At 44.1% G+C, this 25768-nt stretch overlaps 2 protein-coding genes across 3 annotated transcripts; both read right to left on the bottom strand.

The window, feature by feature from the left end:
- Positions 1–2: 2 nt before the first annotated feature.
- Positions 3–4550, bottom strand: enosf1 (enolase superfamily member 1). 2 transcript variants are annotated; one of them, XM_076761106.1, is made up of 15 exons: positions 4345–4550; positions 4137–4239; positions 3335–3450; positions 2800–2886; positions 2684–2710; positions 2530–2602; positions 2380–2418; positions 2139–2221; positions 1925–2047; positions 1715–1849; positions 1243–1284; positions 1030–1159; positions 627–726; positions 425–506; positions 3–275 (listed from the first exon to the last, which is right to left on the bottom strand). In XM_076761106.1, exons 1-15 carry the CDS (start codon positions 4423–4425, stop codon positions 183–185), a joined length of 1314 nt encoding a protein of 437 aa, XP_076617221.1. In that variant the 5' UTR covers positions 4426–4550; the 3' UTR covers positions 3–182. The 2 variants fall into 2 exon arrangements, with proteins under 2 accessions (XP_076617221.1, XP_076617222.1); XM_076761107.1 differs by having other exon boundaries at positions 2800–2871; positions 2956–3450; positions 4345–4510.
- A 39-nt stretch (positions 4551–4589) lies between these two features.
- LOC143339708 (tyrosine-protein kinase yes-like) lies at positions 4590–24040 on the bottom strand. Its single transcript, XM_076761103.1, has 12 exons — positions 23786–24040; positions 14563–14872; positions 12996–13095; positions 12418–12516; positions 12053–12156; positions 11717–11866; positions 11079–11234; positions 10399–10578; positions 9463–9539; positions 9027–9180; positions 7471–7602; positions 4590–6249 (listed from the first exon to the last, which is right to left on the bottom strand). The coding sequence occupies exons 2-12, from the start codon at positions 14858–14860 to the stop codon at positions 6041–6043; spliced, it is 1659 nt and encodes a 552-aa protein (XP_076617218.1). The 5' UTR covers positions 14861–14872; positions 23786–24040; the 3' UTR covers positions 4590–6040.
- Positions 24041–25768: the final 1728 nt, after the last annotated feature.

Below are 25768 nucleotides of genomic sequence, written 5' to 3'. Positions count from 1 at the left end.
GTCAGCTTGTTCAGAATTGTTATTTGCCCAGCAGGAGCCCAGCAGCAAAGCACAGTTTAATATGACAAAAGTCTGAATTTAACAGCGTGTGCTGCACTTCTACTCCAGCAGTTTAAAATGATTACAGCTAATTAGTCACTTAGCCGAGTCTAATCTGGAGCCTAAAAGCCTTAATGTTGCAGTCATTTGTTTGTGTGCAGCCTCCATACAGCTCCTTCAGGGTACTGGTGTCTCTGCACTGACGATTCCAGCATCTCACAAGAATATCCTGGTTCCTGAGAACAATGAGCACACGTACTCAAACGAGCAGCCTGAAGCAACAAATGTCGATGTAAAGAAGCGACATTGGCTTTTCAGAGCGATGCAGAGATGATTTTTTTTTTTTTTTTTTCAAGTGATATTTTGCATCTGTGTTTCATCTTACCTTGGGGGGCATGTAGTGGGCGTCATGAATCACCACAGGACTGGTGAAGTGTTCATGCAGGTGATCTACATATTCACACATTCTGGAAGGGAGAAAATAAGCAGAACAGAAAAACTGATGCTGATGATGATGATGATGATGATGTGCTTATCAGGTACAGTCAAGAGATCCGACAGGTGACGAAAACAAATCCTGCTCATACCGGTCGCTGAGACTTCCAGAAACACAGATGTAGTCAAACAGAATCAGATGCTGGACGAGCTCACAGAGACCGACTCCTCCGGCGTGAGGACAAACTGGCACTGGGTGAAAAACCATAGTATGTGCATTAGAGGCATGTTTTCATTACACTCTGGGTATGATGATGCTATGGAGCTCTGAAACTGAAAAAGGGAAGTGAGAGGTTTTCAGATGCATCAGAAATATGACTGAATACAAATGGAAACAAAGATGAAAGATGAAATGAACTAGTGGGAGATAAATAGAAGAAATTTTGATACATTGTTTATTAATCACTTATATCTTCGACTCATCTGATAACCTTTAAGTCCCTTTTGCCGCTCCATACTTCACTCTTGTGTGATTTGTGGTTTCATGAGTTGTACCCTGGAACTTGTGAGCCATCAACAGCACAGCCAGGTTCTCGTTGACACTGCCCAGCCGACAGCTGTCTATCTGAACAAACTGCAGGGCCGAGGCCTGGAGGAACTGCTTAAACATCACCCTGTTGTGACACTGGAGAGGAGACGGTTACCCATGTTACCTATAAATACTACAAATATCAGTCAGTTTATATGTACGCTAGAACAAACTCTGACCTGCTCTCCTGTTGCCACTCCAATCCCAAGTGGAGCCAAAGCCTAAAACAACAAAATCAAATATCTTTTATCAGCCTTCAAACCATGGATGGATTACTGAAGGGGCCTACTGGGCACAGAGGCACAAAACTTCAAAACGCATACAAAACCACTAGAACAGGATGCAAAATGACTAGAGACAAGCATGACCACCAAGGGATGAAAAGTGACTACAAAGAGACGCAAAATCATGTTAAAGACATGTACAACAACCACAAAGAGACAAAATGACAACAAAAGGGAGCAAAGCAACTTTAAAAAGACCACAAAGAAGCACAGAACAACTAAGAAAGAGACACAAGACAACCACGAAAAGATGCAAAATGAAGACAACAAGGGACATAAACCAACTACAAAAGGACATAAACTGAAATGAATTGAAAAAATAAACAGTGGGAAGCAAACAGGCTGTAAATTCAAACTTCTCTCTCGCCTTGGAGATGACAGCGTGACCCAGGATGTCATCTGGAGACGTGGGCTCCTCGATCCACAGAGGTCTGAACTCAGCCAGGCAAGACACCCAGCTGATGGCCTCGGCTACGTCCCATCTCTGGTTGGCATCGATCATCTACCACAGAAACACTTTGGTATGCTGTAAAATTTCCCAATGTAAATACAACGGTGGGGGCCAAAACAACCATACCAACGTGTTATTTGGTCCAATCATCTGCCTTATCAGGCGGCACCTGCGTATGTCATCCTGAAGATCAGCGCCGACTTTCACCTTGAACTTGGTCCAGCCGCTCTTCAGCGCATCTGCGCAGAGCTGCACAAACACACAACTCACATACAGTACAGTGGCTATTTGGATAGGATTTGTCCAGACTGAGAAATGATGTGTTTGAGAGCCTGGAGACCTGTTTGAGCTGCTGGTCTGAGTATCCGATCCATGCGCAGGAGGTGGTGTAGGCAGGATAACCCTCGTTCAGCATTTGATGCTCTGGCAGAGGAGGAGAAGTGTGTTTTAATAGAGCAATCACTGAGTGCAGGGGGATGTTATGCAAGCTAAAAGCACCCCTGTTAGTTTCTAAAGAGGCAATTTTGTTCTGTAAAATCCCATTCAGCCATGTAATTAATGAGTCTTTTCAGCGTGCTCACCTCTCTGTAGCTTGCCCTCCTGTGCTTTCACAAGTATGTCTGAATGAGAAAAAGAGAAGCAGAACGAGTCTGTGGCTCTGACTACAGAAGAAGGGATCCCGTTACCCAAACTGTACCAGACATACGCTGCACGTCATAAACCGGCCTCACCTAGAGCCTCCTCCTCTGTGAGCACATCGGTGATGTATCTGAAGTCAATGCAGGAGACAATCTGCTTGGGATCCTGAATTGGCACATATCAGACATGCTGTTTCTATTGTGATCACATCTGAAAAACCGAGGATCTACAGTTCCTGTGACTCACCATGTCAACGAGGAGCTTCCACAGCGGCTGCAGGAAAACAGTGACAACAGGCTGTGAGTCATGGGGTGTTGCACTCATGGAGGGAAAAGGTGTTTTTCTAATAATGCCGCTCTCACCTTGCCCTCCGCTCTCGCCCACAGGTCCCACACAGCGTTCAGGACTGCAGCAGTGGCCAGGTGGATCACTCCCTTCTCCGGGCCGAGCTGCTCCAGACCAGAGTTGGTGGGCACAGTTGAAAAAAATTTGACCACTTTTGCACAGTTATAAATAGCTTTTTTTTTGTTATCTGAAGGGCCTCTTCTGCACACACCTGCCACTTCTTGAAAAACCTGGATTTGTTTATCTGTCTTGGCCCATCAGTCCAAATCAAGACTTTGGCCAGAGGACATTGAGCAGCAGCGGCTTTACATTGACCAAACAGGATTTATGTGGCTCTTATTTTTTGGATTTAATTTAGTGTCGTGAATCATAATGTTCTGGGTGAGGAGACAGAAGCCAGTATCTCATTGAAATGAGAATAAAGGAATCATTGATAAGAGGATGTGAATCACTCTCCATGCTCAAGTACACCAAGGTGCTGTGACCGTGAAAGATAACGTTAATGTTAATGTTAATGTTAATTAAGAGCCATTTTTCTTTTCTTGTTCTTACCCATCTCATCTGGCCATCACTGGTCAGGAGGCGATAAAATCCACGGAAGTCGCTCACAATCTCCTCCAAGGTTTTCCCAACAACCAGTCCTGCCAGGGCCTCCACAGCACGCACCACTGCGGGGTTACAATCGATAAAAATCATCCTCTTTAAGGATGAAAGCTCAACAAAGCTTTACAACTTTAATACAAACACCATTACTGTTAAATAACTTTACTGGACTTGACTCAGTTGTAATAGTTTAGTGTTTGAGGCGAAACTAAAATCGATTGTGTTGTTTTTCCATTACCACAAGATGGCGGTGTGTGGCCCAACTGTGCAGACAGGCACGTGAGAAATGATGTGTTACCTTCCCGTACAGTCGGAATCATGGGAACTTTCTCCAGACAAACATGTAACATTTCGTTATTAAATAGTTTATTTGCCACAATGATATTTTTGTTTCTGTATTTTTTGTGTTAATGTTTTTGCTCTGCTTGTACGAGCGAAGTACAGGCTAGTTATTTCTGTTGAATACTGTGCATGTCACTAAAGTTTATCAATAAAACAGTAGCATTTTGGCATTTAATTTCATTAGCTGATGCATATATAATTACTGTTTCAGCCAACGACGATTTCGTCCAATTTACAAATTCATTTATTGGAATTTGCAAGAAGTTCGATGAGGGAATTCAAAATTCGGAGTCTATTTTGAGCACTTGAACGTATCTGCAACATTGCAATAAACAGCTCGTGCCTTTGAGCTGGTCGCGTCATAAAGGTGCGTTTCGGGGGATCATGGCCTCTCTTGCGCAAATCTTACCAATCTCCGTCCCTTTTCCCAAAGTGAATGTGAGGCCGAAGCCTTTCAACGCGCAGTCCGTGTCGATGACCACATATGCGGCCGAATAATCCGGGTCAGTGTGCTGCAGTGTGGAAAGTTACAGCGAAGAAAGGTCTCACACTTTACGCCAGTTCAGTCCAAATGTGAACACATGAATCTTGATTCTTAGCTGGAGCGACTTCCTTACCATTGCATCTGAGCCGTGTTGCTCCAAAGACGTCGGGAATCTCACATCCCTGACTGTCAAATCAACAATTTTGTGCGACATTTTGGCCCTGATACAACATTTGTTTGGAGTAGTTTCCTCTTAACTGACCTGCAGAAGCTGAGCCCACCCACCTCAGCCTGTCACTGGTTTAATCATTTTCCAGTTTAAAGAGACAAATCAAATCATCCAGTTTAGAAAAAAATAAAATAAAATAAAATAAAATACTGGACTGTAAAATCACGTTTTTATTGTACAGATTCGCTCAGATTAGTCTCCACCCACTACCTCCCTCCCAACTAGGCCTGAATTTCACAATCTTTTATTAATCATCTTATAAAATGAGGATTTTATAATAACAGAGCCCTTCTTTGCAAGCCCAGGCGTCAATTAGTGTTATTCCCATGATAATACTGTCCCAGTGAGTCGATACAGGAGCAAAATGCAAAGATAAAATCACTGTAAAAAACTGTAATCACTGCAATACAAACAGTCTTTGTGGAGCCACCTCAGATTCGTGAACATAAAAGAGTCCGAAGTTCTTCATCAGTCACATTTTAGAAGATAAAATGGTTGTTCCCAACTCATCTGGTGGCTTTCATCATGATTTCCACTTTCGGAAAGAGTTTTATAGTCTGTAAAATCTTCCTGTTGGCAGAAATTTCATGTGTGATGAGTCAGTCCGGCTCGGCAAGAAGCCACAAGTCCACGAGACTCATCACCGTTTAACTCACTGACCTGTTATACAGGCTGTCTTTGTGTAAGCACATCTCTGTAGTGATCACAGTGAGATTATACAACCCGGGCAGCGAGGGACAGAAAGCATTATGACAAAAACCTCATCAGAGATTTCTGCATGATGATGGACAGTTGGGGAAGTCTCCAGACGATGCTGTAAAACCGCATCCATGTGATATGAATAAATTGCGATAATAAAATCTTATGATAGCAAAGGAACAAAGAACATAATATTTAAAAAAATGCATTGCAGAAGATTAGAAAGGCAGAAAAAAACAAGTCACAGTCTCACTCCAGTCATCCATTTGTGAGAAATAAAGAAATGTGGCTGATGAAATGTACCTAAGGTTAAGCTGTGTGGGATTTACTTTTAAATATTCACCGTCAAACGGACTGTGATGATGACCATCAGCCCCCTGAGAGCTTCTCCCTATCACTTTAATATATTATCTCTGTTAATAATTTATTGTTTTGATGCATAATTCACCAATTCACCACAAACCAATACTATATGGAGGCAAGCGGAGCGTGAGATCTCCACGTTAGACCACATAAAAGCCCCAACAGTTGGACTGCTTTTCTACAATATGTTATTCTGCTGCGAGGTATTATCACAGTACTTCACAGCGATACACGGCAGCGTGTTTAAAACAGAGCTGAAATGGACTCTAGCTCAGTCATTGCTGTACATTGTTGTAAAATCCACGTTAAAATTCAAACATTTCACACAGCTAAGACTTTTAGTACCATGAATCAAAACAAAAAATGAAAATGAAATGGTGGTGGACGCTGAAAGCAAAGACGAAAAAGCAAGAGTGGGTAGAGCGAGTAGTGGTTTGTGCGACTGGTTGGCCTGGTTTCCAGTCGACTTTTTATAGTCGAATAATTAAGAGCTCAGTCTTCTCTCTGCCATGAAGCAGGTCTGCTCGAGTCCAGGCAGCTATAGGTTCTCTCCAGGTTGGTACTGCGGCTCTGTGGCCGTGAAATAGTCCTCTAGGAAGGACTGGAGGTACTCGAAAGTGGGCCTCTCGTCCGGATCTTTCTTCCAGCAGAGCTTCATCATCTCGTGCAGGGACTCGGGGCACCCCTGGGGGCAGGGCATGCGGTAGCCTCGCTCCACCTGCTCCAGCACCTCCCGGTTCACCATGCCTGAGGGGGAGACACGAGACACAAAGGACCGTCAGAGCTTTTAATCACTTTTCAGGCTTTTTTTAGGTTGCTAGAATAAAAAAAGAGGAATGGTAACGACACAAATGAGAGAAGGAAACTCGAAGGGGTTCGTGTGTATGTTTGCCAAACTATAGATCAGATTAGGGCTGAAGTTATTGATCATTTTCTATATTTATTCAGTTGGTGTCTGGTGTTGAGTAATGTGAAGCGTTAATTCTGAAGGACTCTGAGTGAACACTTTGGGTCAAGTATTGACGGTACATTATCTATAGCTTGGAAAATAGCAATATGGGGGAATGACTTTGATGAATTTACTGTTTATTGGTGTACAAATAAGACCAGGATTAGCTAGCTAGCGTTGCCGTGACAGGGGCCAAAGGGAACGCGTTATCGTCATAAGGAAAGGGGGGTGGTGTTATCTAAAGTGGATCCCTAAAACCACACTGTCATTCTTACACTTCAGTTTTTGGACGGACTAAACAAATGAGACATAACGTGTTGAACAGTGATCTCTGGAGATGCTGATAGGCAGATTTTGTTACCTTTGGACAGAGCCAGGCTAACCATTTACTCCTGTTTCTGGTCTTTATGCTGAGCCGAGTTAACGGGCTGCAAAGCTGTATCTTCATATTTAGCGCACAGACGTGAGAGAGTAGCGACCTTCTCGTCTAACTTCCTGCACGAACGTGAATGTGCGTATTTCCCAAAAGGTCCAATTATTCGTTAAAACAATTATCAAAATATTTTTTTTATCTTCCCCTCGATGGACTGATCTATTGGTGCTTTCAGGGCTACATCTGATAGAAAGCGGAGCTGTGTGAATTTGGTGCAAAACACTGCAGGCACCGCTCCCCAGGGCAATATCAGTCTGGCAGATGGTTATAAACAAGAGTGGTGTTCAATCTCCTGATCGTCCTCCACCAGATGGTCCCATCTAATCTCAAATGTGCGTGCGTGTGTGTGTGCGTGGGTGTCACTGTTCCCCCTGCAGAGGCATAAACAACCAGCGCAGACAATGTCAGACAGCTTCGCTTCATCCTCCGACATTAACGAGCACGCCAGCTTGACGTCTGCTGACAGACTGAAAGCTGATAACTCCGGCCGTGAGTCACCGCCCTCCGACAGCAGTTTGAACATTTCTTTCGCCACCACCGGCGAGTGTGAGTGTGTGTGTGCGCGTCTGCTGTCACTGTCACTTACCTGGATAGGGCACTCTGCCTTTGGTGACGAGCTCGGTGAGTAAGATCCCAAAGGACCAGACGTCTGACTTGATGGTGAAGCGGCCGTACAGAGCAGCCTCGGGGGCCGTCCATTTAATGGGGAATTTGGCTCCTGTATGTGATGGAGAGAAGGGGGGTGAGTTGATTCCACTAGAGGGCGCAGGCCTTCATTTCATGCCTCGTTTCCAGGAAATCATGATGACCAAAGTGACCCACGATGACATCATTGAGATCACATCATTATTTTGGTATTCTGGTTCATACAGGCTTGTAAAAGCAGCTCAAAGAAAAGTCCTGCAAGGCTCAAATTTACGATTTAAGGGATGCAGTTGAGAATAAAGGACATTATTAAGGATCTTGTGTTTAAAGGATCACTCATGGTAAAACAAGGTCTCTAGAGTGAGTTTCCACGTGCTCAAACATGACATTATGTTCTTTGGAAATGTTTCTTTGTCATCAGCTTGAAACAGTAGATCATATTTTGGTAAAGAGAAGTAATCCAAAAATCTCGCCGTGAGCAGTTTTCATTGTCTTTTTGTAAATTCCAGACATCAGTGGATAAATCAAAGTAACACCGGGACTGGAAAGAGATGTTGCCTCTGAATATTTTAAACACAACCTTTTCAGTGCTTTGAGCATCATAAACATCCCACCTGACACTAAAGTTCATTCATCTCCTGTTCTGCCGACAGCACTGCTGTCACAGCCCTGCAGCAGCTAAGCTAACGTCGTTCCTCTCAGCCTTTTGTCAGATCTGTGACTGAGAAACTATTGACGAGCATCTTTTATGTTCTCTCCGATGATCCTCGTCGGAGCATCATCTGCAGTTATTCTTTTTTACGGCCGGAGTTTTTCTGCGATGCTAACCAAGCTAGCCTCTTAATCCTTAATAGAATGTAATACAAAAAAGACTAGAAAAATGGGTTATTTTTTAAAAACTAATGTTGGCAGCCTTGATTCTAGCAGTCTCCAAAAGTTGCTGGATAAGTGTTGGGTCTAGAGCTGTGGCGCCTCTCCTGGTTCGGTGGGTCTGTGGGGGCTCGCTGGCTTGATGATATTAACTCATGTGGCTGTGGACTCAGAGTGTTTGGTCCACTGTTTCTGATTTGACTATATATTGAAATTGCTGTCCAGTGCTGTTTTTATAGTCCAGCTCCTACCTTCAACCTTTATTTGAAGTCTGGTTGGATCCTAGGTTGGAGGCAGAAATAAGTAAATACAACAAAACTCCTCCACTTAGATGCCGCTACAGGTAAGGTTGTAATCTGGGTGAAGCAGCCCTTTAAGGAGCAGACACTCGAGTGAGCTGAATTCTCCCAGCGTGTGAAAAGTGCAACTAATCAGAGAGAACAGGAGCATCTGGTTTCCACCATTAACCTAATTCACCATGATAGGAGACAACAGGGAGTCGCCCTTGCTGTGAGGTCACTGCTCTGTCCATTTCGACCCGGATGCCTCATTCACCTGTGACTCACACAGTCTGTGTGTGTGTGTGTGTGTGTGTGTGTGTGTGTGTGTGTGTGTGTGTGTGCCCACCTTGCCTCGCCGTGTACTCATTGTCCTCTATCAACCTGGCCAGACCAAAGTCAGCGATCTTGCACACCAGGTTGTCTCCCACGAGAATGTTAGCGGCACGCAGGTCCCGGTGGATGTAGTTCATCCTCTCGATGAAAGCCATGCCGTCAGCGATCTACAAACAAAACATTTGACAGCATCTCACGACGGCTGCTTCGCCAAACAATTTTTAGCTTCTCGCACTCCTCTCATCCAGCCCTCTGTCAGGCACAAAGGGGAGGCTAATATCGACAGAACAAAAGCAAAGCGGGCCAAATCTGGGAGAGGAAGACATGTTTACCCGAGGCTGTCGATCTTTTTTTAAAACCACAGGCTTAAAATAGAGCTTAAAAGAATGATTCACTGACACAGATTCTGCTCTCGCGAAACAAAAATGCAGATATTTGGTTTGTCTCACCTGTGCGGCCATGTCCACCAGCAAGGGGAGCTTCAGGAATTTGCCGTCACCCTCTTTGAGGAAGTCCAGCAAGCTTCCTATAAACACAGAAACAGAAGTCATAAATGCAGGACAGCCAAGATATACTGGAGAGGCAATAAAAGGCCCGCGATACCACCTGCATACTAATGTACTGCTATATGACATGTTACATATTTCAATTTAGGCCTGGGTCTTCACCATATCCTAGTTGGAAAATTAAAGTGAATATTAAATGAAGCTTTGCAGTGAATTGGTATGCTATTCATAGTGGCATCTAACCACTAGTGTTCCTTTAGTGCCTATCAGAGGAGTGTTTTCTGCAGGAAGAGCAGCAGAACGGTGGAAAATACTACAGCAGTTGCTCTATGAGATCACAACACACAGCGGATCAGCAAGATGCAGGCATTTAGACACGCATGCACACACACGGAGGCGTATGTCATAGAGTTAACATTTACACACACATAAATCTAATTACTCATAAAAGCCTGAAAAAAAAAACGCATTGCAGCTGACGCTACGAAAGCCTCCCACAAAACTACTGCAGTTTTCAATTAAACATCCCAGTTTCAGGCCTCCGGGAACCACAAGGGACCTTCAAGGACTTTCAATATGTAACAGCATATTAATTAAAACACCGTAAAAATTTACATTTTTCCTTTAAGGAAATCACCAGGCGTATATCTGACATCAGCGCCTTGCCTCAATTTGGTGCCTGAAAAGTCTCTAAAGGCTTGATGTTGTTTTGCTTTTCTTTAAAAATAGACCTCGTCAGTGTCAAGTAACAGGAAACAGCTGAGTCTTGTTACTCCCCAGGGCAAAGGGTTCCCAGAAAATCAGTTTAATTGCTAATCAAATATGCCAGTCTGAAGCTTGTAATAGCTTTTCAGGTATGTTTCAGGTATCTGAGTGTACCTTTGGCCATGTACTCTGTGACGATATAAATGGGCTCCTCAGACACCACAGCATAGAGAGGCACCAGTTTGTCGTGTCTGAGCTTCTTCATGATCTGAGCCTCTTGGAGGAAGGCCTCAGGCGACATGGTGCCCGGCTTCAGCGTCTTTATGGCCACCTTAGTTGTGCCGTTCCATGTGCCTGCAGAGACAAAGACAGGGGGAGAAAACGCCCACAGGCCGCAGGGGTAATCAGTGTTGTTAATGGGGTGGGAGCAGGACAATATCATTAATTAGGTCTTGTAATTGCTCAGACATGTGCTGTCATGCATGCGCTCCTCGCAAAAATGTCTCTGGGATGAGCGAATGCACGCCCGCGGTTCAAAAGGGAACAAATAGATTTGTCTGGTCCTCCTGAGTGAGATGATCTCTGGAGACAGACAGAATACAACAAACAGAGGAAGCGACTGCAGGAAGTGGATAATTCCCCAGTTTGGACAAAAATAGACACAATAAATACAGGCTTCAGAGTGTTTGTGTGTGTTCAATTTATGCGCATGATGTCTGCATTTCCTGAGTAAATCTGGGCTGATCTTGTGTTTCCACATCTACATTAATTACGACTGAACGCTAAACAAATGCACAACAACAGACAGAATTTTCTCAGCATGTTCCTGCGTGTATTGTCTGCCTCGCTCTTACCCATCCAGACTTCTCCGAAGCAGCCCTGGCCCAGTTTGAGCTCCAGTCGCAGGGACTCCCGGGGGATCTCCCAGGCATCTTTAGCAAGCCCCTGGGTCTGAGGCTTGACTGTGGGGCACACCGTGGTCAGCCTGTGGCAAAGCCCGTCGGCGTGCTCTGTGATAAAGCGAGACGCGGAGATGAAAACGCTACATTACGCCCAGCAGTGCCACACACGCCCACATGAGCCTTTGAACCAGCAGGATGCAGCTTTTTAAAGCCAGTCTCTTTCATGCATCGATTCATGCCATTTGATGTGGATGAATTTATACTGTTATGCTAACTGTGAGGAAATATAAACGAGATGAAGTGGCTTTTTAACACAACAAAACCTTTAACCTCAACCTTCCTCGGGCTGAAGATGAGGAGGGAGGCTCAGAATCATAACTGCGCCACCAACTGTTATTAAAATTACAGGCTATTCATCTCCCTTGGTAACAGTCTGGGGCTTATTGCAGGTATCACAGGAACACGCGTGGTGGCACAGAGCGGCGGGCGTGACTGAGAGTAATTTCCAGGTGTGATGAAAGACTGCGATGAATAATGAATGAGTGAAGGCAGAAAAAGAGGGCCAGCCGAAAACACTGCACGTGACATACCTGTGTAGTGTTTGACGAGCTTCTGCAAGGTGTCAAACTGCGCCCGTGTGGTGATGTAGTATCCCCCGCTGTCAAGCTTGCGGATCTTGTAGTGTTTCACATTGTCTCCTTTGGCTTCATCCCAGTCTCGTATGGAGAGAGAATAAGCACCTGGAGGAGACGAGGGAAATGTTCTTCATCCGTCTAAAGAAGAGTGTCAATGATTGGACCCCGTGATGCCTGTAAAAGCTGCAAGACGCTGGTTCCATGACTATTTTTTACTGCTGGAAATTCCCAGTTATCTTTCAATGATGTCTCATATTCTGCCACTCTGTTTATTAAAAAAACAATCATCACCTTTAGTAGTTTCACTTTCTCGCACCAGGAAAGTTCCTCGATGGTTCCCTGGATTCAGCAGCAGCCTCTCTGCATCTTTGCGTCCCATTTTACCAAAGTACCACCTATGAATAGAAAGCATTGACATAAAAAAACCTGCCAAACTCAACACGTTGAGCGGTGACTCAGATGCTGAAAATCAGTCAGTGTCACTAGATGTCGTTGCTTAGAACATCAAAATCACGTTCTGAAGCTTAATCTGGTTTGTGAAGCTGTTAATATTTGGACTGTGTGCTTGTTGCAAGTGAGATCAGATCACACCAGTGTCATTAGTCTCCTGGTACAGTCGCTGTAGACGGAGTAATGAGGCTATAAGAGGGCCTTACTCTTCAGCCTGGATGGAGTCAGCAGGGGCCACGTAATTGCTCGGGATGTAGCCTTTCCTCCCGGTGTTGATGGAGCGAGCCTCCCACCAGTCTCCTTCTCTGCAGGAGGACAATGACACAGGAGAGATGAAACAAATGACTCGTTCATTTAACACTCAACCAGGGCCTGGTACATCCTGCTATGACTGATATTCTGGATGAAAAACTGGTTAATAATTGTTAATAATCAGTAATTTAAAGGTTTAAAATTGTCCTTGCATTTATTTAAGCCTCCATATTTGATGCAAAAACTGTGAGCATGTGAGGTGGGAGTGGAAAACATGGTCACACTGGGGGCTGAATGAGACTAATCTACTTTACATCACAATGCTATAACCTCAGGCGACAACTTTGCCACAGCATGAATGAAATAAAAGAATTCGCAGCACTGTGCAGAAAGCCAGCTTCAGGAAACAAGTTGCAATCAAACTCATTCATGAATCCAGATACACAAGGAACAGGTGCAGTTTGGGATGACAGTGTGAAAGCGAGGCATCTCGTCACCCCTGCTGCACCGGAGAGACGAGGAAGACGCTTACGTATTGTTGATGATCTGGAAGCGGTCTCCTTTTTTAAACGAAAGATCATCTGATGTCCGAGCTTCATAGTCATACAAGGCCACGAAGAACGTAACGCCACCTGAAAACACAACAACAGGCCCATGCGTATTGATTAAACAGCTTGTGAGCTTTTAAAAGTGAGTAAACACATAAGAGCAGCAGAGGACATCATGATGCTGCAGAGGGACCATATCAGGACACAGCAGGTTTGCTTGTGTGTGTGACTGTTTAATGGCCAATTAAAGTGGATAAATCTGTCTCCCCAAGGTCCGAGAGCTCATACTGTATTGATTTTCTTTGGCTTGTAATTCATAAGAATGAGTACTTCCTCTGCATGGAAATATGACCGTGATGAGACTCTGCAAAGACAGACAGAAGCCAAAGGACAGTCAATACATCAAACCTGTTTTTAATAGAATAATTTCCCTCATAATCTACAAGTATGAAACATGTTGGTACAGGGTGTTGGCATGAGCTCAAATTAAATATTACAAGACAGTCAATTCTGGTATAAATGAACTCGTCGCTCCATCCCATGCCAACATCCTGCAAACACTGTGCCTACTGTGCAGCCACACTTCCAAACAGATGACATTCATATACCCACCACTGACAACAATGCTGTCAACAGTAATCTCATTATCTCCTGTAGAAAGCAAATGCCATGGCAGTGCCACCTTCACCCCCCCCCTCTGAGAGCAGATAATCCAACATGGGGGAGGATTACAACCTAAATCCCACTGAAACAGGAGGGTTCAATCTCATCTCTGTGCTCTCAGGATCACTGTAAGCTGCTCAGGCACGTTTATCAGAGTTGATCGCGGGACCTGTGTTAAATCTAACAAGCAAAAGCTAGTTAAAACAACAATGACTGGGGCATTAGCCGCGACACCTACATGTCGGATCAGCATAGTGACCGAGTGAAGATCGGTGTTAAGTACATGTTTACATGTTTTAGCCCATTTACTGTTTACTGTAATACGAAGCTCTTAGACTTTACATGACCACTCTCCGCAGCTAACACAGTTAACGTTATGCTAGCTCTGACATTTTGTCACTTACGGTCATGTGGCCATGCAGACTGGTTAGACAGTCGTGTACCACACAACAAAAAAGACAAAACTGGATGAAACAGGAGTCCACAGCCATGCTGACAAATCACAGAGGCTCTACTTATGTGGGCGCTGCCTTCCATCGAGCTCCACGCTAACAACAGCATGCTAACATTCTCACAGTGAACATGCTAACATGCTAATGTTTGGTTGGTATACTGACCACAATCAACATCTTAGTTCAGCCTGTGTTGGCATTGTAACATTTGTTGCTTAGCACTAAACATAAAGTAGAAAAATGGCAATGTCATTTTTGCAGATGTTTGGTCATAAATTAAAGATACGAAAAATACATTCAAAAACTGAAAACCCAACGGTTAGCATTAAAAATGTGGTCAGCAATGAACAATGTGTACTGAGCATGAATATGAAGACGCTCTCCTTGAAGACCTTTATCAGCATTACAATGACATCTGACAAAAAACACTACTCACTCGAGACAGCACCAGAGAAGGAGTTGGACACAGGACCGGAGAAGGAGGACGACGCCCCTCCAAAGGGAGTCATGGCAGATGAGGAGCCGCCAAACGGCGTGAGGGTGTGGTTGAAGTTTACAGCCCCAGAGCCTGATGAGGAGGAGGGGGCTTGATTCTGCTGCAGCTGGGTGGGATCCGGACCGTAGTGACCTATGTGAGGTGTGGTGGCGGTGGCGTTGGGGTCTGACACCGAGGAATTTTCTGGCCGATACTTCATCGTAGGACCCTTGTCCTCTTTGCTCTTTATGCAGCCCATCGTCTCGCCAGCCTGGACAGACACAACCCAAAACCGTCAATTTAATGCCAGAAGATTGAAGAATACAGAATCCAATTCATGACTCACAATGATTATCCATAAATAAAGTGAAGGGCCAAGGGAGGTGCAGGATTAACGATTGCAACATAAGGCCTGTAGGACATGCCTTATGAAATGAAAATTTAATGACCTGATATTAATATGTGAGTCATTTTGTTGTTGTTGTTGCAAAGACTAAGACTATAAGCCAAGTGGTAACTGGGACATATGGTTAAATCCGCTTCGAATTGCTTGACTCACACGCATAGATTCAATGGTGCATGCATGTTTGAAGAATGACGAGCGTAAAACGGACGGATGAAACGGTCATTATCATTTTTTACTGTTGTGATCTATTACATGTCACTGTTCGATAAAGAGATCACGTAATGTTCACGTCCAAATGACAGATTAAAGTCAGTCTGAAGCCATTCTGCCTTGAAATGGAAAAAAATAAGAGTTATTTGCAGCATCAGAGCTTTGTTCTACATTTCTGCCTTATTGAGAGACCTCAGCCCATGGAGAAATGACTAAAAAGGCCCAGAGGACACAGGCCCAGGGGCCCGAGGGGTCATGGTGTCCCTGTGTGACAGCCTCTGTATGAAGTGGCTGTCAAATGAGAAGCAAAATGACCCCAAAGAGACTTGAATTGACCACAAAGAGATGCGAAACATAAACAAAGAGACACAAAACGACTAAAAACAGTGAGGTTCTGGTTCACCTGCAGAGTATCACATGTACAGTCTGGGTATTTTTCCTCTATGCAGGAGGGGAGGAGAGTCTTGAACATGGCTGTACCCAGGGGCTCATTGCCTCATAGTCCTTCCACGCCTCAGCCGGACCACGCTACAAGATTTAAAACATCGGTGTGTCTCCATGTGCGAGGCTGTCATTCCTCCTCCTAACACAACTTGGCCGGAGTCACACTGAGGCATTCTTTTGTGAGGTGAAGGGCTGGAAAATGTGGAGACAATCAGACACGCTTGTAAAGAAGTCTGAGCTCGGGGAGATCTGGACGTTTTCATTCGCCAAGAACAACAGCTGCTCGAGGAGTTGGACTTGGTTAATTGGCGTCGACACATTACAAGACAGTAAAACAATAGAGGATTGAAGTGAAATATGAGCTTTTGTTCAGTGTGGAGAAGGTGTGGAGGATGAACGCAGACGATACAAACGTGGTGCTACTGGGCAGCTTTGTGGCACAGCTGGTGACAGGAGCGACACGGCAGCAGTTCAGTGAATTACAGGGTCACAGTCGTGCATCGGTGACACAGAGGAGGATCTGCTGGTGCAGTAATACACCTTTCACTGATTTTGGAACAGTGGCCTTGATGTTTCGAGGTGGGAGGGATTTTTTCCGCATCGGAGAAGGAGGGGCGTAATTGAGAGTTCATCGAGTTCTCCGGCTGAACTGCCAAGGAAATCAACAAAATGGGGACAAACCACAGAAACCTTCCAAAGATTCAGAACGCTTTGCTCAAATAAAACCGTACAACCGGTTAAATTGCAGGTTACGGCTCGTGCTGCGCACTGGTCGACTTCTACGAAACCATTTCATGAGTGACCAGTCACTGGAAATGTGTCAAAAGGAAGCTGATTTCTTAAAAACGTATGCAGAGGAATACGGCAATAAATCTAATCTCAGATGTTAGATCTGGAGCCAATATGCCGAGAATGTTGGCATGGAAAAAAGGCTTTTTCCGAGCCAAACTTTCCTTCAACCTCGAGACAGAACCAGTGTCACGGAAAGCAGAGGTCTCCACTCAGCGGCTTAGTCAACTATGGTGGGCTTGTGTTTCATCATCAGACAGACGAGAGCCTGGCTCGATGGCTCAGCAATGAACTTACCACGCTGTTAAACACTGGACGGCGTCCCAGGAATATTTGCACTTTAAAGAGAGGATGTTTTTCCCTTCCAAAAACGAGGCATCAGCCGTTTCATGAAAGTGACATCACTCTTCCAAAATGATCACGACTGCGCAAATACTGAGCTGAACTTATGGAGCCTTTTAAAGAGAACTCAAGTCCTTGGATGTCAAAGTAAAACACCACATTAGTATATTGTCATTTACCTTCACACTGCACAAGAACTTTGATTAATAATCATGCATAATGTCTCTTTTTCTAAGGAGTAAAGGTGATCAAACTCATTTAACTACATTTTGAAAGTCTGTCCTTGTGGGGAACTGGAGCGGTTAAAGTGGTAACTTGTTAGTCCTTTTTAACATACACTCAATTGAAACCAGTAAAAAGATGATATATTTAATGCTTGACTCATCAGCTTCACAGATTTTTGTTAATATCTGCTTATTCTGAATTTCATGCCAGCGACACGTTTCAGTCAAGTCGGGACAGGAGCAACAAAAGACTGGGAAAAGTGTGAAATGCTCCAAAAAACACCTGTTTTTCAGTATGTTAGCATTTAGAAAACAGATCAATCAAGGATTCAAATAAGTGCTGGTGGTTACCCTAATATGCAGTAAATGTCTCTGAAGCACAGTTGCAAACACACAGACGCTCCCACTGGAAAGCAGAGCTTCAGAGCTTATCTGGCAGACAGGGTGTGTACATACACACCTGTTCCCTGGTCATATTTGCATTAACAGAGCGAAGCTGGACACATGATATACGGTCCTCCATCTTTACTAGGAGCTAAAACTTGGATGAAATGAATTCTTTGGGGGAAATTTAGAAAATATGGTAAATCCTTGCCTTTTATGCACATAAAAACACAATATCTAAGATTCCCACCACATCCAGGGTCGAGCACTGCAAAGCAACAGAGTAACTCAGATAAAATTCCCATTAGCGGCCGTGTGGGCATAAAGAAAATGCTTTAGATTCTAGTCTGATGGAGAACCACAGAGGGAAACAGCAGGTTGGTCGAATGAGGGAGGGGGCAACTGGACAGCCAGTGCCAACTCGACCAGCTTGAGCTACTAGGAGGATTATGAGGATGGAGGATTTACCCTAAGAAGATAATAACAGAAAACAAAAAACAAAAAAAAGGAGTGACCACCAGGGCCTGGAGCTGAAACAGTGCTGGCCCCAGTCTCCACCTGCACGTGGTCGTTTTGGCCTGGAGCGACCTTCAATATTTGTTGCATTCGTCTGAAAAGCACTACAGTGAGATGTGTTTCAGGGCTGAGGGGGATCTCTGTTGGAGGGCTCTTACTGACTCTTGGCCGTGAGGATACAATGCAGACCGGCTTTGCCTGGAGCCTCTGAATCGGCTCATCTGACCCTCTATCAGAGTCATATTGGGGAAACCAGCCAGCTGTCACATAATGACACCCTGGGCTTTGTCCACACCTCAGACTGCAAAGTGAGAATGCAGCAACCCTGGATGAGGCGAAAAATGATGCAACAAATACGGCTCGTGTGGCCTTTATGGCCACAAAGTGTCACATCTAATCTTATAAAGAAGTCCAAAACTGTGCAGAGAGACTCAGCAAGGCTGGATCTTAAATGTCAAACCTCACTGTCTTTTCCAGCCAAGTCTATTCAGTTCTGATCATTCCTGAGCAGCAGAGCCTTGAAACCACAAGGAAAATCTGCTGTGCTGCTAATTATAGAAGCTTATTCTTATTGCCGGCAACATCCCGCTGCCCCCAGGATGATAGCATGACCTACAACAGCACATTGCATGCAAACCTCGGGAGGACTCCCAGTTGCACCAGTTAGAGCCTCTCAGAAACAATGAGAAAGGAAGGTGAAGAGTTTACAAGAGGAAGCTTACACGTCGTCACAAAATACAAACATGCATATACCGAGGCCCCTTCCTCTATCTGATTGGAAAGGCGTGGCGCTATTGTCTTGGCGCTCCTCCGTTCTGACAGATAAGAGAGACAAAATGAGGACAAAGTAAGTCTGACTTCTCATTCAGCTTCAATCAAAGCATTGTGATTTGGAACAGACTGTTTGAAATGATCCGCCACAGGCAGAAACGTGTCTCTCTTCAGCCAACACGACTGTGAAATCTTAAAAACAAAGAGGTGTGTTCTTTTATTCAGTGCTGGCAGAGGCCTTTTCTTCAGAGTGAAGTATTTGAAATAAGAGCACAAAAACCTTGGATAACTTTTTTTGTCACTGCTTAGATTTTCCTCATCTTTTGTGCAAAAAACTCTTTGACGTGCCACAGACTAGATACGATCTTTGTTTAATAGTCCTCCTCCAGGGAGGTCACACTGCTCTATTAGCTACTGTAGAACTGATAGCTGGAAGGGATTCAGTGTCTTGCTCAAGGACACTTCATCAGACAGACCTGCCGCAGATATGATAACTATCCCAGCCGTTAGCTGGAGGGTGAACACTAACACAGCAGCTCGCGGACATTTTGAAAAGGATTATTATCTTTTGGAACTGGCAGGATTTGGTTAGCTACGGCAGTAAATTTTCTGATTTCATGTCAGTAACTGAAAGCCTGCAGACTGGGCTGGAACAGACAGTATTTTCTCTACTAAACGACTGTTTTGTGAAAGATTCCTGCTAAAAGTTCCCACAGATGACATCTTCAGATGTCTTATTTTGTCTGACCAACAGTCCAAAACCTAAAGATACTCAGTTTACTATCCTTTACGACAAAGAAAAACATCAAACTCTCACATTTGAGACGCTGAAAACAGCAACTATTTCACTCTTTTGCATAAAAAATGGCTAAAAGGCTTATTTGTTTATGGAAATAATTGATTAATCCTCTAAAGCAAGTTGAGTTTTTGTACTTGCTGTTATGAATTATCCAAACATCCAACATCGCCAATATAGACAAATACATTTCTTGCAAGAGGCGTAGCAGCAAGCCAAAAAATATTACAGGAAATACATAAAAAACAAAAACTAAATGTACTGGTTGATGTCTGAGAAGCCTCCAGATGTTCCCCCTGAGGGACAGAGTCCTCCAGGAACATCTGAGCTTCCTTGTGACCCTTGACCTCCCTTGTCCCTGCTTGGTTCCAGCTCGAACACACAGTTTTAACAGAGGCGTACCCTCACTATTATTACCTGTGTTTGCTCATATTGTCCTGATTCCAATCAATGCATGCCTCTGTGAGACCTTTAGCAGAGGCTTGGAGAGAGCTCTGCACGCTAAACCAACAACAGAGCGTTTCCGTCATCAGCTGTGGGAGAAAAACATTCATCTGAGCTCTTCAAACTAAAGCTATGAAATCAAAACTGTACATATTCTCCTGTTACAGTGATAACGCTAACCTGCGCTCTCCTTATCAGCGACCTGCCTACGCTTTCCTTCCCCCCCCTGCTTCAGCCACAGTGTGAGAATTCCTCCCGAGCTTCACGACGTGCTGATAAGACAGACGAGAGCTCAGTTTTGTCTCTCTCACGCTCGCCGATAGCCGGAATGATGAAGAAGTTTGGGAGCTTGCGGCGGTCATGGTTCAGAATTTTAAAGAAGGCTGCAGAGACATTAGTTTAGTTGAGTGCGCTGACGCTGCAGGATTACGTGAAGGCCCACATTTACAGTTCTGGTGGTCACAAACAAAGAGATGCCTTTAGATTTAATGCACTCAAGTTAGGGCAAAGAAAGCAACACTGGTTGATTAATCGAGTCGCAGACTGACAGACACTTAATCGGATTTGTTGCTTTCCTGTGTTTCATTTCATTTGAATTGATTACTTTTGGCTTTCAGGATGTTAGATGGACAAAACAAGCCTTCTGAACGTTTAATAAAAAGAGCCATTACTTGTGGCCTTACACACAAATTATATGAAGCTTTCTTTATGGACCAATCTGAATGTAAGCCTGTGCATTATGACTGATCAGAGCTCCTCAAAAGTGAGGATTTCTCCATTTTCTTAACACTTTTTTGGACTGTTGCATGGTTGACACTTAATAATCATTAGGAAAACCTTCCATATTTGTGTTTTTTAGAGTATTATTGAGATAAGAGAGACACAATTTAAAGTAATACTGATGGAATCGAATTGGAAAATTTACAATACAAAATGTGTTTGTGAAGTATTCATTATTAAACAACAGCAAACTGTGTGTTATCTGCTCCAGAGCTTGCAAACTGATTAAATAGATGCACTTTTCACTCGAGAGTGACTGAACAGATGCATTTCAAATCTCTCATTTGCATATCATGCATTATAAATAAACTAAACCCTGATTCTCGGATATGTTTTGGTCTGTTTTAGCATCTCACTTGTTTAAACAGCCTCCACTCCGCTGGGGTTTCGATCATCTAGACTGTGATGAAGTCGACATTCGGCCGGATGGCGGTCATGAGTGGTACAATGGTGGAGTTCCTCCATCCATCAGCCATCAGGTTGGAGTGAAACCCTGCCCAACATCCCGTCGGACAGCTGTCAGCGGCTGACGCTGCGGCTGCAAGACGGGGAGGGTCTCTGGAGCTTTACTGGGCCTCAGATCTGCAACAGATGCTGCCTGCCACCATCTCCCACATTCCTCCAATGCCAACGGGTTAAAACTGGGTCTGGAGGAATGTCATGTGATGTTTCGGATGTGAAGCCTCACAGCTCTACAGAAACATCAATAAATGGCTCCTAATGAGATTTACACTGCACCGGGTGTAGAGCTCTGCTGAGAGCATGCTCAAATAAAACCGAGGCGTACAACAGTCTGAAGGCAAGAAATGACTTGTGAAGCTGTTCGATTCGAGAAATATTAACCGCGGTGGAAATGAATGGAGGGACTTGAGGGTCCTTGACCGTTTCACTTTGAAACATAGCAGCTTAATTCCTCAGCTGTCTTTAGAATTTGAGTTAATGTGATCAGTAAACCTGAGCTTTCTGCTGCGCTCGTGTGAGTTACTGTGCTGCCAGACATCACACGTTTTCTAGAATAACGGCTCTTATGGGAATACCTGAATACGGCACCTGAGTCTTGGCTAGGTGTGAGCTATTTCGGGAACCTCAGTGTGTCTGCAATCATCCAGGGCCGAGTGTTTGAACAGCCAACATCTAACAGAGTGAAAGACTGGATTAGGCTGTTTTCTCTGGGCCAAACCCACAGGTACATCTTGACCAGAAAAACGGTGAACCCGATCAAGATTTAACACGACGACACAGGAAGTCCTTTCTGTCCTTGTTTCGCTTATGTTTGTCAAATATTACTGACTTCAATTTTAGGAAAATCTTACAAAAAACACTTCATTTTCAGGGGCAGATCATACAGCTACCAGTGTTTCATAGAGGTGCTGCTGGAGCAGGTGGGTGTTTGCTGCCCTGCTCGCTGCCGCTCAGGTAAACGCCTTTTTCATTCTCTGCTCTAGAAGCATCAGTCAGCAGCTTTGAACTGACAGCGTTTCCCGAAGCTGGAAAGACAGAAAATCAGAATTTGTGATATAAAATCAGCTGCTCCTTACAGATTAAATGGCACAGTGACTTTGTTGCAGCGACCTCAAACACCAGATTGCCGCCAGCTTGACACTGACCTTATTAAGCTGTTTGGGGATCTCTAATTACGCAACAGTTTTTGTTTTTTTGTCAACGTTATTCTATCATTTACATCCTTTCTCCGCCTCTCTGACTCATGGTTCGTTAAATAAAGTTAATTTAAATACGTTCCACGCAGCCGTTCTGGTCTTGGATCGAAGAATCTGTAAACTGGATCCATATTTGGCGAGTCTGAACATCCTGAACTGAGCCTTATAACTTAGAACTGGAAACAGTGAGTCATATGAGCAGAGATTTAAATCTTTTTTACTTCCTATATTGTGTACTTATTTATCATATCTTGCTTTTTTACTCATGTTTGACACCATTACACTCTGCTTTGCTGCTGTAAATGTCCCCACTGTGAGGTAAATACAGGCTTGTCTTATCTCTTAGGTATATGACCAGGGATTTCAACCTTTCCGGGGTGCTGGCTGAGGCGTGGCGCCTCATTTTAATGACATACCTCTGAGAAATGGCGGTATTCCCCTTTAACTTGCTTCACTCCACGTTCACCAGCCCTTATAAGGATTTACACCAGCAATGATTCAGTCTCAGTTGTGCAAAAAGTGCAGGATGAGCTGCATCCTTTATGTGACACAATGTGGAGTCAGTTTACTTAAGCCGGGCTTGCCACACACTGAGGACGATCCTCAGCCCCTCAACCCGGAAAAGTACAACTACACGAATGATAACAAAGTGCGGGAGACACAATCTGTGACTCAGCTGTTCGACCAGTTTGAATTCAGACTGACAGCAGTGCCAAAAGGGCCTGAACCTCCTCCTCCTCGTCCTCCTCCTCCTCCTCCTCCTCAACTCTCTGACAACAATCTGAATCAGCATGAGTCAAAGATTGGGTTTGATATTTGAAATGATGAGGTGGCACTTTCTGCCTCTTGTGTCTGTCTAACAGTCCTGGAGCCAATGTGACTTTAAATTAATATCATAAGAGGGAAACATCCTGAAAACTGTGATGAAATCATACATGATAAAAAAAAAAGACTCATATCATCAATTACATGTTTTGACTTTTAACCTTTTTAACCATATATCTTCAATGACGAGTTAAGCTTCACATTCATGCGAATTAAACCAGCTATTATGAACTATTCAACATATTTAAATGACTGTAATGCTGTTACACTGTAAAACATCTGTGGTCTTGTGACCTTGCCCTACTTTGAAGTGTTTATCTGCTGTAGGATGTGGTTGCACTAATATTCCTGTGGGACTTAAAGCACATGCTGTGTGTTTCTGCCCATTTAAAAACGCTCTGAGGATTAATACACAGTTTGCAGGAAGAACTGCAGCGCAGACTACAACCTGCACACAGGTATATATTAGTGTGATCATGAGGCAGCTTCATTCCTTTGTTGATGACAGGTCAGACAGGCGAGCAGCTGCGTTTCGGCCCATCCTTATCTAATCCTGCTGCTCTGACAAAGACCCGCTTCATTTGGGATTTTTTACCTTCAACAAATCCGCGTCCTTCTTCTGGGTTCGCTCCCTTTTCCCCCCACCTTCGATCAGATCCAGGAAAGAAAGAAAAAAAATCAGAGTTATTCCAACCGGGACCGAACCGCCTTCATCCTCACTTCATGCATCCAGCAGAGCAGAATTAGTGAAGTTAAATGAGAGCGGCGCTGCTGTGTGAGAGGATGGCGGAGGAGACGCTCATTGTTGTCAGAGAGGATGAATCCAGCGGCAGCAGCATGACAGGGATTTAAAAAAAAAAAAAAAAAAAAAAAAAAAAAAGTGAGGTCCGTAAGTGTCCCAGCTCTTTGTCGCCTCTACTTCCTACTACTTAAACTTACATCAACCCCCACACAACAACATGGCCGACCCTGCCTGCGGGACTGGAGCCACACAGCTGGAGACGCAGATCCGTCCGGTGCAGCTGATCCGAGAGCAGCGGGGAGAGCGGACCATCACCGGAGGAGAACCGGCGGGATTAAACAAAACCATAGAGAGATAACAACGCGAGGGCGGAAGAGGAGCGGAGCGGAGCCGAGGATGGTTTCATGTGGAGAAAAAGGAGGACTCAAAGCGTCCTCGATCTGTACCGCTTTCAGTCAGAAGTGCGGAGCTCTGGCGCCCCCTGCTGGTTAAAGCGCTGCTGCTGCAGCGGCTGCACATCTGTAACTCGCTGTCGAGGCTGCAGCAGCTGTCAAAGCTGGAATATCACTAACTGTATTAAGACATAATGGAGCTGTAGAGACAGAAAAAGCCTTCATCACAGCCTTTGACTGACTGTGCTTATTCATGAGGATTTTTAGTGAGATCTGGGAACTGGAGGATTATACTTTTTCATAGCTCTCTATGCGTACTTTTACTTCTGATACTTCAGATACATTCTGCTGATAACACTTATCACTTAAGTTTTGAATGCAGTACTTTTCCCTTTAGCAGAGTATTTTCACAGGGTGGTATAACTGCAGTACTTTAACATAAATAAGATATCTGAATACTTCTTCCTGGTTGTAATTAGAGGACAGTGACATTATAAATTCACAAAGACGCAAATATAAGCAAATGCAAGCTACAGTAATTTTATTTCTGTTTATTTATTTGATTGGTGTCTTGGTGTTTCACTTGCTGTATAACCACAGGTTGTGTGTATGTTTCCATCTGAATGATGTGCTTCATGATCTGAGGAGTGCTTGTGTGGTCATGAGGGAGGTCTGCTCAGATGAGGCAGGCCACACTTAACAAAGTGTTATCGTATCTTATCTATTGTGACACCTGAAGTCATATAAGAGCCTGATGAAGATGCTGATCAAAGCTCATTGCTCCCTGTGAGCGTGAGCCCGTACGCCTAAAACCAGCTGTGCGACTGGACTCTTCTCACCAGCTGTTCTTCACACAACATTGGTTGATTGATTTTAGACATCAGAAATAACAGGAGAGAGATATTTACATGATTTATGGTAAAAGGGACGAAATTATCTCATTTTACAGCCTCATTACTTTGTGTCCTTTAGGTATTTTTGAATATTTAGATCCATGAATGTGTTTTTTTTAATCCATTTCACACACGTCGCTGTTGTGACTCTTAAGAAACACGATTCTGTGAGTTTGAACAATACGTGCCCACACATCATCAGTTTGTAACGCTCACACACAATGTACTGTCAGATAGTGCAGGACGTGCTGAGTTCAAGTTTGCTGTTAAAGTGTCCTTGGGCAACTGTTGTACAACAGAACCTCAATACAGCACAAGAAAAAGGGCTTCATGATGTTGTAATCACTTTATGGATGAGACCATGTTGTTTTTGTCTGTCTGTGTTTGGCTTTAGTGAAGACGTCTGAGGTTACAGTTACTTTGTGTGAGCAAAGGATGGATGGATATTAGATCAACACATTATTGGTCTATTGATAAGATTAGATAAGATAAGCCTTTGTTGATCACTGGAGGGGGAGTTTAGCTGTTGCAGCAGCAGAAAAACTACACAT

The sequence above is a fragment of the Chaetodon auriga genome, chromosome 21, assembly GCF_051107435.1.
Source record: "Chaetodon auriga isolate fChaAug3 chromosome 21, fChaAug3.hap1, whole genome shotgun sequence".
NCBI lineage: Eukaryota > Metazoa > Chordata > Actinopteri > Chaetodontiformes > Chaetodontidae > Chaetodon > Chaetodon auriga.
Note: the sequence above shows the minus strand (reverse complement) of the source record. Positions and strands in the feature narration are given on the sequence as shown.

Coding starts and splice junctions, on each gene's coding strand:
- LOC143339708 (XM_076761103.1), bottom strand. CDS start 14,860: ATGGGCTGCATAAAGAGCAAAGAGGACAAGGGTCCTACGATGAAGTAT. Junction 13,096..14,562: donor CTTCTCTGGTGCTGTCTCGA/GTGAGTAGTGTT, acceptor TTGTGTTTTCAG/GTGGCGTTACGTTCTTCGTG. Junction 9,181..9,462: donor TGGTGGACATGGCCGCACAG/GTGAGACAAACC, acceptor TTTTGTTTGTAG/ATCGCTGACGGCATGGCTTT.
- enosf1 (XM_076761106.1), bottom strand. CDS start 4,425: ATGTCGCACAAAATTGTTGATTTGACAGTCAGGGATGTGAGATTCCCG. Junction 2,048..2,138: donor CAGACCAGCAGCTCAAACAG/GTCTCCAGGCTC, acceptor GTGTTTGTGCAG/CTCTGCGCAGATGCGCTGAA. Junction 507..626: donor TCTGGAAGTCTCAGCGACCG/GTATGAGCAGGA, acceptor TCTCCCTTCCAG/AATGTGTGAATATGTAGATC.